Genomic DNA, 14,717 nt, shown 5'->3' with positions numbered 1-14,717 from the left:
ACTTCCTGTGCAATTGCTGACAGTATCTTTAAGGTGTAGTCCCATCGGGGTAGGTTTAGTTGGGGATCATTGTGACTAGTCCCCATTAATATTTTGAGATGACAAAATTGTCCCCATGAGTGGTCTTCAATTGTGATGCTAACTTGTGTATGAGAACCTTTTCAGCAGATGCCACCATGACTATTCCATCCACAATACAACTTTTTGGACGATAAACATTAATGTGCTTCAGACTCTTGCTTTGGAAATCCTGGAGCAAACTCCTTTGTGCTATTTGGACCGACGGCCAGGACAGGTAGCTCAAAGTAAGGGTCCTCCAGGGGTCAATGTTCCATCAGTCGGCATCAATGAAGTCAAACAAACGTAAATTTAGCACCAAACAAAAATGAGATCTCCCCCAAAACAAGTCAGGCTGCATGAGTGAATAAAGTGATGAAGAGTGTCGAGTGTGGGAAAAGCTGAGGACAGAAGAGTTTAAAATAACGTTCACAGTGCTTTCTGTAATAAACATGTCTCTTCTTCAATAGCACCATGGCTTTATGTCTTCATTAAGAGCTTATGACAGTCAGTCAGCCTTTGCGTAAACAAAGGCTATACATTTGAACAAGTGACCATTTGACAACTGCTATATGAACATTACATAATGCACCATCCATTTTTCTTTGAAACACCCGCATTTTGTAATTACAACCGCAATATGTAATAACTTATTAGAAAATGCGGTAAAATTTATTACATATTGCGTTCAGGCAATTTATTACAAAATGCAGCAGATTATTACAAAATACAGCAGTTGTTACATAATGAAGTGAAAATGTATTACATTTAGTCAAGTTAATACATAATGCGGTGTTATTACATAATGCGGTGTTACAAGGGACAATAATGTCTTTGAGCTATTTCCGTCTGGATTTAATCCTAAGCACATCATGAAAACTCCCTTGGTTAAAATAACCAATGACCTCCTCTGAGCAACTGATGTTGGACCTCTCCATACTCATGCTCCTGGACCTCGCGCAGCCTTTGACACCATCTCTCATCTTCTTCTCCTGTAGCCTCTAGCCAGCATTGTCCATGGCAGTGTTCATCAATGGTTCACTTCCTACCTCACTGACAGGACACTGACAGGTTTGTACATTAATGAGCTGCAAGTTGGAGAGTTCTTCCAAAGAGGTTCCTTCGGGCTCTGTGCTGGGGCCTCTGCTGTTCATCATCTATCTCCTCCAGTATCTTTTGATGACATGGTGTTCAGTTTCACTGCTATGCCGTTGACACCTAACTTTACATGTATACATGTAACATGGTGTTGCAGTTCCACTAGGGGCGATCGCGAACAAGTGCAAAAACAATGGGGGTCTATGGAGCTAGACGGCTAAATTTGTCTCTTTCACCTGATTGTCGATGAGAAATCTTGATTTGATTGTAGTTTTTGCAAGTTCAACATGGATTATAGGTCGAAAGTTGAATGAACGAGTACTTATGTCCTTTCGATTTCTTACAAGTTGGGTCGTTGCCCATAACACGCTAGCATTCTGCTAATGAATGACATCATTGGCAGGTTTGAAAGGCTTTTTAGAACAAAGTAATGTTTGCCGATTCTCGTGAGATGTCTATGGGTTGACTGTTGTTGAAGTTGCATGGCTGCACTGCAAAAAATGAAATCTAACCAAGTGTTAATAATCTTCTATTAAGATCAAATAATCTATTTGGTATTGTTTTTAGTATGAAAAGACTTACCTAGTGCTCTCCCGTAAGATCATTTTGACTTAATTTAAGAAGACCTTGACTTATTTTAAGGTGTCTTATCAAGACAAATTTACTCAATGCACTGGCAGACAAATTTGCTTGTTTTTAGGACAAATTTGCTTAACGCACTGGCAGACAAATTTGCTTGTTTTCAGGATGAGATGTCTTAAAATAAGTCAAACTTTTCTTAAATTAAGTCAAATGATTTCATGAGAAAGGGCTAAGTAAGTCTCTTTATACTGAAAACAATACCAACTAGTTTTTTTTATCTTGATATAAGATTAATAACACTTGGTTAGATTGTGTTAGATAAGCAGTTTTTGCAGTGTGGTTCTCTTGTTAGCGAGTCACTATGGCTATGCTGTATGCTAGGTGAACAATTCCCCTATTACAAGTTTGTTTAGCATCAAATTGGCTTCATAAAGGTTATATTAAGGTGAAAATATTGAAAAGTGGACCTTTAAAGAGGTGGCAGAGCCAAAAAAGCCCTGATGAGTTACCTCTCTGGTGTGTTTAATTTGGTCCTGCTAATGGTTCTGCTAATGAATGACATCATTGGCACATTTGAAAGGCTTTCAGAACAAATAAGTGACTCAAAAAATATAATACTCAGCAGTGTGTATTTTCTTTGCCCCCCCCCCCCCCCCCCCTTCAAATGCAACATTCAAATTTCTAGACAAAAAAATATATCCTGAAAAATGTCCATAGACCTCCATTCATTCTGTACTTGTTTGTGAGACCTCACATGGAACCAGAGGAGGAACTGCAACCAGTTCAGAAACCAGAAGTTTCCCGAGAGTGAACATTCTCCCCTTATTAGACATTCTCTGAAATTACCTATGGCAATGACTACATTTTTCTTATTTAAAGCAGATTGTGGGAATTTGCCAAATGATCTTTATGTATACCCATATACCATACTACTTTACTTATTGTATGTGATGTCCCGTTCTAACTTCTAAACACATTTAGAGGTCTTGGCACATTTGGCTTCAGAAATGTTCCCCACACCACAGACTAAACCTAGCTATTGGTTTCATCTAAATACTTTTAGAATAACCATTATGATTCATAATGTTGAAATCACTTCATATGTTGAATGATAGCAAGGTAATCTCATCCATTTCCCCGCAACTTTTTTCATTCTATGAAAATATATATTATGAAAGTGTAAAAAAAGTTTAGCTCCCAGGGTTAAAAAACCTGTGGTATTATCTACAATATTTTCTACCTTATGCCAATATTACAATATAGGCACATTATTGAGACAAAAAAAGATGTAAAAACAGTATCCTACAAAGTACAATGCAAATGGCCATACGTATGTTAATTAAATGACAGCCCAATAAAACAATCTAGAAACAATAAACAGAAAACGTGGAAAACATTTAGTGCCCTAGTACACTTGAAATACATGCTTAGTTAATAATAGTTAAATGAACATACTTATATGTTTTAGTGTAATCCAGCCAGACCCCACAAATGACAGAGCCCACCATCCCAGCCAAAACCAGGGTTAGGCCAATCCTACCAGCATTCTTCTCTTCATTCTAGCAGCAAACATCAAAGAAGATAGTAAGAGTCTAAAGCATATAAAATAACACTGTACAATTTTATTAGACATTGCATGAAAAGCATCACACATGCAATTACAAACAACATGCTTGCATGCCAGGTGCATTTTAGATGGCAATGTGTGAGGAAAAGCACAAGAGGCAGAATTCATATCTTTCATAAAATAAGCATAATTACATGAAAATGCACTGTACTGTTATACAAAGTCTTATTATTATTATTATTATCATAAGTGTTACGGAAACCAGCGCACTCCACTTTCGACATTCGATTACTTTGACATCATTCTCAATACAACCCCGCACACCAGTTGTAACAAAGGGTCGACTCTAGAGTAGTGTGATTGCATGCCTCCGAACCAGCCATTCAGAAAGCATGCTGCCCTCCGGGACGGTGGCCTTGTTAATACAGTAGGTGAAGAAAATTCTGGAGAGAGCTGGCGTTAAGTGACCGCATGTGCTGTTAAGATGATTGTCAAGACATATAGTGTTTCAAGCTGTATTTCCTACTTTGTGTGCATTTTTACCGAAAGTGAAATGCCTATGGTGTAAGTGTGAACTTAACCACCCAGAAATGTTAGGATCCATCCTTTTGAATGTCGAGCAGTGCCTTGTTCCTTATTATGTATGCCTACGTGAATTGTGTACCAAATTATGCTGTACTTACCTATTAAATATCCATCAGTAGTGCTAATGGTAAGTTGGTGAGGTCATGCAATGTTCAGCTAAGCTAGGTTGCTATTGTAACACGCAGCAGACAAGTGTAGGCTATAGCTCATGTTGTAGCTTATGTTAATTTGTATTTAGCACATAGCTGATCATTGCCTCTCTTTTCATTATCTCTTGCAGAACCACACACACACACGCACACACACACGCACATACACCCATGCACATAGGCATATTTATTGGGATTTAGGCATCTTTTTGTATTTTTGCAATAAACCTGTTGGAAGAACATTTTAGTGTGCACATTCTGACCGATCCCCCTCAGCGGCCACAGCTTTAAGTTGAACTCAAGTTGAAGTTAATGTCCACCAGAACACCAGTGCAAGTGGTAGCATAGTTTGACGCTGGTGTGTGGTGTTGTATTGAGAATATTGTTGTCAAAGTAATCAAATGTCGAAAGCGGAGTGCCGCACTCATGTCGGCGCCGGTCTCCGCAACATTTTATTCTTCTAACCAAAATTTCCCGACCCAATTCAAATTGAACCATTTAACGTAAAAAAACGTCATTCAAACTTTGGAACATAGGTCTTCAAAAGGAAAAACTTGCTATGACTTTTCATTTTTGGAAACCCATACTTTTTGAGATATTAACAAAAAACAAGCTTATTTTTTCCCAAAGGCTTTGCATTGGCTTTATGACATCATAAAGAGCTAATTAAACTGATTTGCACCTTTATCACCTGCCAGCTGCTCAACTAGGCCCCCTTCTTCTGTTTCTCTCTCCATTCAACAAGGACACAAGGCACCTTCCATCCAACTTTCTCTCCATCCATCTACTTCAAACCATTCATCCAACCATCCATTAAAGGTATACACATGCATAGTTTCGGGTATTTTTGGCGACTGTAGAGCTCCCTCTAGAGTCGCGATATATTTATATTTTACTCTAGCATTGTAAATAGCCTACTTCTTGTGTTCCCCCAGGACACAATGAAAATGCAGCAGAGGAGTCAGTGCATCACCAAACCCTATATTAGTAGTATTTACATATCTATCCAACCACCCAGATGACTGAATGAATGAAAACTTTATTGAAATAAAAAATCAACAAGAAGTGTTCAAAAGGATAAAAACACAATAAAACTCCACAAGTTAATTTAAGTGGTGAGGACAAGGTCCCTTCCACATTCACCACCTTTTCTCTGCCAACCATGTATGACCTCACCCACTGAAGAGATGTATGTAGATATGGTGGTGGCAGCGCAAAACAGGATCAAGGGGGCCTTCATGCACTGTAGAATGGTTTGAGGGGGCCCGGCATAAAAAAGTTTGAGAATCCTTGGCCTAAAACATCAACGTTTTGGGCAGTATTTGGTGGTTGCATGTTAGATCTGAAGTGTATTGGGTCACAATGGTCTGTCGTTTTTAAAAAGTGGATCCCCAGAAAAATAGTTTGGGAAACACTGAATTAGACTGTCTGCCTATCAACATCCATTTAACTGTCTTATCAACATCCATTAAGCTGGTTATGTTTGAAACAGTAAAAACTGCTGCCTTTTAAGATATCTAACTGAGGAGCGAGGTAGCAAGTGTGGTTTAAAACCCCCCAAAAAAACACTTTTTGCTGCCTTCTAAGATATCTTAGAATTAACCAAATAATGGTAATTTTTGAAGGCAGCATCGATGCATCCTCCATGCTCCCTATTACCCCATGATCCTTTGCGACAACGCATGAAACAGCTGTGAAAAGTAAACAAAGATGGCGGATGACACCGATAATGGCTGCTGAATCTGTCGAAATGTGATTTGTTTGACATTTATTTGCTTAGATTTGTCAAGACCTAGCGATAAATATGTATAGTAATATCTGATTATACCATTGTTGTAACTATTGATAGCATCAGGTCTAATATATGTGCTGTCTGTCAAACTACTTTCTACTGTTAGCCTTCTAGCTTCTGTAAGCTAATTTAGTTTAACATTATGGCTTTTGCTAACGTCATACCATAGTGTTATCCAAAGATTCTAAGATGCATTCAAACCGAAGTCATGTCTAGTGAGACAGCTCTCTATTTAGGCAGGGAGTCGATGCCTTCTGTTTCGAAAAGACCCTATGTCTATCAACATCCATTAAACCATCTGCCTATCAACATCCATTAAAACTATATGTTTATCAATATCCATCAGTATCCATGTCCAATTCAATTCCTACCTAGTTACCTCCATTGCAACCAACATAATTACCATAGCAACAGCCTAGCAAGCATTACCATAATGTCAACCTAGCAACCGCTATAGCAACCAACATGATCACCATAAAAACCAGCATAGCAACCACTTTATTGAGCAAAGCAACCACAATATCTACCCTAGCAACACCCAAACAACCATCTCACCCTAGCAAAAACCTAGCAACCACCACTATAATGTCAACCTAGCAACCACCATAGCAACCAACATGATTACCCAAGCAACCAGCATAGCAACAGCTGTATTTGGCATAGCAACCACCATATGTACCCTAGAAAAACCCTAGCAACCATCTTAATTACCCTAGCAACAACCTAGCAGCCACTACTATAATGTGACCCTAGCAACCACCATAGCAACCACGTTATTTAGCACAGCAACTACCAAATGTACCATAAGAACACCCTAGCAACAACCTAGCAGTCACCACTATAATGTGACCTTAGCAACCATCACAGCAACCACATTCTTTAGCATAGCAACCACCCAATTTGTACCCTAGCAACCATCTTAATTACCCTAGTAACACCCTAGCAACCATCTTAATTACCCTAGCAACAACCTGGCAACCACCAATATAATGTCAACCTAGCAACTACCATGGCAACCAACATGATTACCCTAGCAACCAGCATAGCAACTGCTCCATTTGGCATAGCAACCACCATATGTACCCTAGCAACATCCTAGAAACCATCTCAATTACCGTAGCAATAACTTAGTAACTACTAAAGCCCACTCTTGAAGTTCCTCAGAAATGCAATTCTAGTTTTGCTTGTAAGTTCACTAAATTATTCATAATTTTATGATATTTTAGTAAGTTCACTAAATTATTCATCAGTTCAATTATTCATTCAGTGTTTGAGTAGATACGCTAAACTTAGATTGGCTAGCACCAACTGCTTGACATAAACATATTTGCTCAGATGGAGGTATGTAATACAGATGCATTAGTGAATAAATCAATCTCAGCGCAGTATGTTCCATTCTCATGTGCCTCTCCAGCACCATGGTGTTTTTGAATACAGTGTACCTGCATAGGCCTACCTTGTAATAGAATATGATGATCTGATTGAGCAGTGTGGAAACTGAGTAAAATGATCCTGTCATAATCCCTAAAGAAGAGTAGTTTAATTAGACCATCTCACTGACTGTATTTAAACAGTGCATACATGACATATACAATGTACAGTAAGTCAAACTGAATTTGTTACACCAAAACTAATGCTCTGCAAGTACTCTACAAGTCCTTTAACAGTAATTCAAAAACATTATACTTTGACTATGACTGTGTGTTTTAATACCAGAGACTGGTAGCCTGGGTGTTCCCATGCTGCCTTGCGCGCGATTTGATTCACGCTGCTAAGGCAGCCTGGAGACCATGGAGCAAATTTTTGCCTGAGATAGGGGACCAATCACAGAACAAGGGGGAAAGCAAGACGATGATGAGCTATGCACAGACGCATTTGATAGACATCCGTGGCACCCAATAAACGGATCTGGGCATTTTTTTCAAATACGAGAAAATTAACGTTTGGTTCCCAGACCACGTCTCATTGAGAAGTGGTGGCGCTAGCCAGGCTAAGAGACTGGTCAAAGTGCTTGTGATCGTTCAGGTCAAACATTGTGGTATGTCACCAGTGTAAGTCAATGACTGCAAATTAAAAAATAAAATAAAACTTACCATAGCTGATAGTCAGTAGAATGAAAGACTTGTTCTTCAAAATATTAATAATAGATGTCTTGTAGGTGTAGTTGGTTGGCAAGCTTTTCAGCAGAACAGCTTGCGCACGACTTGGAGGCAAGAAAGGTCTGTCCTTTATCACTGTAAATATACAGCAAGCATTGTCATTAGTCTCATTCCACACCATGTTGCCCAAATGACATATTAGACATACCCCTATAAGCCCCCTTTGAGGCTTAGTGAACAACAATTCATATAACAGTCTAACAGGATGGTGCTGCCATGGAATGTACAAGGTAGCAAGCACTCATATCAAGTTTCATGGCAATTGGCCAGAGATTGAAATATGACCTCACTTCAGTTTGGCAGCTTCACCATCCATTTTGATTGACTATATTGTCTGAACGCCTTTCGTAAATCAAAATGGCAATAAGTAACTTTTGTGAACATTGGTCTCAAGAGCATCAGTGCCATATTTTGTGATAAACAGACAACATTTGTGGAGCATGAAAACCTTTAAGTGGGCATTGCGATGTCACTGACATCACAATATCCTTGTGTCCAGGGTCCTTCAAGGTATGACCTGGATGTAAAGTTTTATTTTCAAGGCATAATAAAATGTATGGCACCCAGGCTAGAAATAGGCTAGCATATTGGTCAAATAAAATGTTTTTTGGATCTTATAATATTTCCTAGGGATATTGCATATCGATAAAATATAATTATTATTTTTATTATCATAATGATTTTCTCTATTAATTTGAGTTCCTTGTGGGGCTGGATACAGCAAATATATTGATCATTATGGAAGTTAGTGTTTTTGCCTTGGTTCGACTCTTAATTTGTTTGCAGATAATACAAAGGCAGAATACAGCAGAGGAGGCTCCTTCATTGAGGAAAGGGAGGAACACCCTCCCTAAAACTTCAGAGAAAAGTAAAACATATACAAAGTCAATTGCTAATCTGATAAATTACTGTTAATATTACTATTTAAACACTTTGAATGAACACAAATCTCTCCCCTAGGTCAAAATGCCAACAGCACCCCGTATCACAATTGAAAATTACTGCATGAAGTAGCTTCCTCCTCAAACCCCTCATTGATGTTCATTAAAAACACCTCAGACCCCAGCAGCTCGTGAATCCCATTGTTTTCAATGAGCAAAGGAGGAAACTCCTCCGTTTGAGTAGGCGGGTCTAGCCAGAGGCTCTGGAATTTAGAACCAACAGTGAACCAATAAGCAGCTACCTACTCTGGGGGGGGAGAGGCTATCAGTTATTACACCATGCAAGAACGTTATCTGCGGTCATACAGCAAAGAATTTGTGTTGAATGGAATGCGTTAGTTATGCATATAACTACTGTTCCCTGAGGGAGAGGAATGAGGTACAACACAGATACTATGGGAGTGTAAGCCAGTGTAATGGCCTGCACAATCTAGTGAGAGTGCCGCTGTTTAGACAACGCCTTGTCCTGCACCGGATTAGCAAAGCAGACAAAGAGTTGGTCACATCTCCAAAACCCTTGTGTACAAGTTATGTATGCATGCAATGCCCGCACTGGGCACAACAAATGCAGTCTTTCTTGTTCCTCAGAGGCAAACGGAGGAGGTGAAAAGGCAGATAGCTCAATCGCCACAGACTGATATGACCAAGGCAAAACCTTAGGAACATAAGCCGCATTAGGGTATAGACAAACCTTAGTGCCATCAGGTGAAAACTGAGTACAGGAGGGGGGCACCGAAAGAGCATGAATATCTGAGACACGCTTTGCTGAAGCCAAAGCTAGCAGGAACGACGTCTTGTAAGATAAAAACTTGATGTCCACAGAGTCCAAAGGTTCAAACAGGGAACTATATAAGGCCTCGAGAACGACAGGGAGGTCCCATGACGGCACTGATGACCTAGTGAATGGTCTCAGGCGCCGTACTCCCTTCATAAAACGGATGGTTAGCAGGTGCGCCCCTGGCAACACGCCCTCAAAGCCAACGTGGCAAGCAGAAATGGCAGACGTGGCAAGCAGAAATTGCATACAGGTAAACTTGAACAAACACAACTGCATCTTTTATTTGAGGCAATGTTGCACAAACAGACACACACATCCTTATTTTGCCCGAACATTGGGCTGGGAACATAAGTGGTGTGGGAGAGAGGGAGTGCTTGGGAGACTGTGTGAGAGACGAACGAGTCCTCTTTGGACTGGGGCCCTGAAAAATATCGTCATGACACCTCTTTAGTGGCACTGATAGAAAGGCTGCATTGTCTCCCGAAATCGACAGCCCTTCTGGGGTTGAAGCCGCTAGGACGAATTCGGCTTCCTCCTCCTCATTGCTGTGTCCCCCTGCGGGCCAGGCGCGGGAGGTCTTGGCCAGGTTGGCTGACGCGGCGCACCGGCTACCGGCTGTCTTGGAGGCGCAGGCGAAGCGGAGGCGGCCCTCTTGGCGGTAAAGCCCTTCGATGGCCCTTTGGGTCTGGCATCCCTGCGCGCCAGTGCACTTCTCAAAGCCTCCACCTTCCTTTTTCGAAGCTCAATGGACCATTGAATCGATTCCAGCGACTGCCCAAACAAGCCTTCAGGGGAGATGGGCTCGTCCAAGTGAGTGTCCCTGTCTCTATCCGGCATGTCTGACAAGGTGAGCCAGAGGTGGCGTTGAGACACCACGGTAGTTGCCATAGCCCTGCCCAACGACATTGCAGCGCAGCGAGATATCCTCAGGCTGTAGTCCGCGGCTACTTGGATTTCGCTTAGCAGAACCGTTGCTTGGTTACTGGGAGGCAGCATGTTAGCTCGGCGAGGCACATAGCCTGGTACGTCTGCAGCAGCGATACGGACATAGCGTGTGCCGTCATCACCTGGGCTCGGTAGCTCTTCTCCAACTGCGCGGAAGAGAAGCGGCAGTGTTTCGAAGGAAGATATGTCGGACCCACAACCCCATGATTGTGAGACGGGGCATATGCATACCCTCCAAGTCTGTGACAGTGTACAGCAACAATAAACCATTTTTCAGCAATGAGATCAAAACACTGTACTTAGAAAGAAAGAAAGCATTTCAGAGTGGTGATGTATGTCAATATACTACAGTATAGCTAAATATACCTTTGAACAGGCAGTTAAAAAGACCAAAGCCAACTATAGGGCCAAGTTAGAAAACAAACTTAATGCCCATGACAGCAAGGGTGTTTGGAACAGCCTACAGCAGATCACCAATGGCAGAGAAGATTTGGCAAATTTTTCATGGGCCCAACTCACATACTCAGCTCTGCTGCTCATCCCACAAGTGCATGTTCCTTACAAATGGGGCACCATTTGAAAGGGAACTAAACAGGCTTTCCAACGGTATAAGATTTATTGCCAATAAGCATTGTTACCACAGAAACATTGTGTGAATATGAATTGATGTTTTGTTCACCATGTTAAAGTATTTTGTTGATCTTTGTTATACTGTTGTCTTGTCATTCTTGTAGTTCTAATAGTTACTGCTTGTTTGTAAACATATGTTTATATTATTTACCTGAAGTTGTTGTTCCTGGTTATTTAACTCATTGAGTGCCAAAACGTAATATTACGTTTTTCCTTCCCATGCGTTGAGTGCCAAAAACGTAATATTACGTTTTTAGCTTTTTTTTCAAATTACGAAACTAGACACTCTAACACACCTTATATGTGATTTTGGGAACTCTGTGATGAATGGAAATGAAATATATGACGATCGAAAACTCATGAAAACGCATCATCTGGACAATTTAACTGGACATTTTATCATAACTCGGTTGCCGCTTTGGGTCGAATCAGTGACGCATGCACGTCAGGTCAAAACCAGGCCATTTTCGTGGGTCTATCACTAGGTGGCAGTCTCGCCAGGTCTCGCTGATCACTTCCCGGAAAGTTTACAGGCAACACTTCATATTTCATGAAAGACGTTATATCTCCATTTCTAGAAAAAAAAACTGCGATTTTGATGAAAACTAGCCACTGTTTAGCTTGGGATTTCTCAGTAACAGAGGCGTGTAGAAATACACGGTTTGCACCCACTGAGAGCTTAAAGTCTCACCTTTTAAACGAGCCATTGTATGTGTTCATAGCTATAACACAGAATATGCTGTGGCTGTACAAAAATCATCAACAATGGTCTAGATTGCTGGCACTCTAGGACAAAGCTTCCGAAAACAGCTTGGCATTCAATCCAAGGTGGGAAAATAAACTAAGAAAAACTTGGTCGCCGCACACTCTCTTTTATTCCTTTTATTTTAATTCCAACGTTTCGGCGTCAAAAACGTTGGAATAAAAATAAAAGGAATAAGAGAGTGTGCGGCGACCAAGTCTCTATATTCTTTTTTTTATAGTAGAATGAAGTACACAGAGAAGTAACCATCAGCTAGTCTGTATTTCAGCCTTTACCTGTCCTCCCCACAATTGATTTAGCCTTTTCAGAGTACAGTAAGACATCCCATATCGTGCTATACATCTTGTTTTGATGGTAAAACACCTTATTTTTGTTACATGACCATTATATCTGTGTATTTTTGGGTCAGATGTCAAACCGGGAAATGAAAACATCTTACTCTTTAAAAATTCTACATGCTACTGCGACTTGCAGTTATGAGTAAATTAATCATAACTTCTGAACCAAAGGTGATAAATTGATTCTGATTTTTTCACTGAGGAGAACACAACACTGTCTATCTTTCACACACTATATGTCAGACACCAAACAGGACGAGGACCACAATTGCGTCACGTTCAAAAGTTTATTTAAGGGTTGGGGGTTTCAGGGGTTCCGGGGGGGGTACAGGAGTTCCAAGAGTCTGCGTGTGTGTGTTCCCCCAGTAGCCGAACAGCGAAGGCAGGAGCTGGATGATCCGGGAAGTCCTGGGGGAAACACACACACAACAGCAATTGAAACGAAGCAGCAGTACAGTCAAGGACTAGGCGGTATTCGTAGAAGAGGGACGGAAGGCAGGTCAAGATTACCGGGGCTGGAGAACACAGAAGTAGTCGAGCGGGTCCGGGATCACAGGCAAAGAGTCAGAGGCGTTTTCAATAAACAGGCAGGTAACTGGTGCTGGTTGCAGACGATCTGACAAGTGTGGACTGAAAAGCAAGGCTTTATATAGAGGGCATGATGAGTGGTGAATGCAGTGCAGCTGGTAGGTAACGAGGGTGAGGCAGAGCAGAGCAGGAACAGGTGGAGGTCATCAGGCTTCAATCAGCACGTGTTACCAGGCAGAGAGAGAGCTCATGACAGAACCCCCCCCCTAAGGGACGGCCCCAGAAGTCCCCAAGAGTGACACCACGTCGGGAGGGCGGAGGGGAGCCGGTGGAGGGCTAGAATTCCTCCGAGCGGTCCGAGTGAACATCCTCATCCTCGGAGGGAGCTGGAGGGTCGTGGACAGAAGACGGGACAGGTACCGAGACAGGGTCAGGGTCAGGCACATGACAGGAAGCCGGGCGGGCAGGACGGTTAGGGACCCCTCTGGGGCGGCCCCTACGGATTGCAGGTTGATCAGGATGCAGACGGTGGAAGTCGGCGATGAGTGTCCGGTCCACAATCCGACTGGCTGGCACCCAGGTTCTCTCCTCAGGTCCATAGCCCTCCCAGTCGACGAGATACTGGAGGCCCCTACCTCGCCGTCTGGACCGAAGCAGGCGTCGAACGGTGTACACCAGCCCACCGTCAACGAGGCGAGGAGGAGGAGGAGGAAGCGGCACGGGGACCAGCGGGCTTTCATGCGTCGGCTTGACTTTCGAAACATGGAAAGTAGGGTGCACCCTCATGGAGGTTGGCAACTGGAGCCGGACTGCGGTTGGGCTGATGACCCTCTGGATAGGGAACGGGCCGAGGAATCGAGGTGCCAGTTTACGCGATTCCACCCGCAGTGGGAGATCCTTGGCTGACAGCCACACCTTCTGGCCAACACGGTAGGCGGGTGCCGGCGATCTTCGGCGGTTAGCCCCAGTGGCATAGCGGACAGTTGACTTGAGTAGCGTGGCACGAGCTTGTGACCAGGTACGACGGCAACGGCGGGCATAGGCGAGGGCAGACGGGCAGGACACATCTCCTTCCTGGCTGGGGAACAGGGGGGGCTGGTAGCCATACACACACTGGAAAGGTGACATACCAGTGGCAGAGCAGGTGAGGGAGTTGTGAGCATACTCTATCCACATCAGTTGTTGTGCCCAAGCCTGGGGTTTGCGAGAAACCATGCACCGCAGCGCCTTCTCCAGCTCCTGGTTTGCCCGCTCGGATTGACCATTGGACTGGGGGTGGAACCCAGAGGTGAGACTCACTGTGGCCCCTAGAAGACGGCAGAACTCCTTCCAGAATGTAGAGGTAAATTGCGGGCCTCGGTCAGAGACAACATCCCTGGGCAGCCCGTGTAGACGGAAGACATGATCAAGAACAGCCTGGGCAGTCTCTCTGGCAGATGGCAGTTTAGGGAGGGGAATGAAGTGTGCCATCTTGCTAAACCGGTCAACCACAGTGAGAATGACAGTCATCCCACCTGATGGTGGGAGGCCAGTTACAAAGTCCAAGGAGACGTGGGACCAGGGTCGTGTGGGCACAGGCAAGGGCTGGAGTAAACCAGCGGGGGGCCGAGTGGAGGACTTGTTCTGATTGCAGGTGGGGCAGGCACGGACGAATTCTCGGACATCCCTTCTCAAAGACGACCACCAAAAGCGCTGGGCAAGGAGATGGCAGGTGCGGGCGGAGCCCGGGTGGCAGGCAAGGCGGGAGTTGTGTCCCCACTGTATGACCCGGGACCTCAAATTATCTGGGACGAAGAGACGACCGT

At 43.1% G+C, this 14,717-nt stretch overlaps 1 protein-coding gene across 1 annotated transcript in view; it reads right to left on the bottom strand.

Moving 5' to 3' along the window:
* Positions 1–14,717, bottom strand: part of flvcr1 (FLVCR heme transporter 1) — a 55,520-nt gene that overhangs the window by 31,025 nt on the left and 9,778 nt on the right. Inside the window, exons 3-5 of the mRNA XM_042095026.1 lie at positions 7,924–8,064; positions 7,287–7,354; positions 3,193–3,296 (exon numbers count right to left, since the gene is read on the bottom strand). Of these exons, the coding sequence (XP_041950960.1) occupies positions 3,193–3,296; positions 7,287–7,354; positions 7,924–8,064 (313 nt within the window). The remainder of the gene's footprint in view (positions 1–3,192; positions 3,297–7,286; positions 7,355–7,923; positions 8,065–14,717) is intronic.

This window comes from Alosa sapidissima, chromosome 6, assembly GCF_018492685.1.
Source record: "Alosa sapidissima isolate fAloSap1 chromosome 6, fAloSap1.pri, whole genome shotgun sequence".
Lineage (NCBI taxonomy): Eukaryota > Metazoa > Chordata > Actinopteri > Clupeiformes > Clupeidae > Alosa > Alosa sapidissima.
This window is presented reverse-complemented; position numbering and strand designations above follow the sequence as displayed.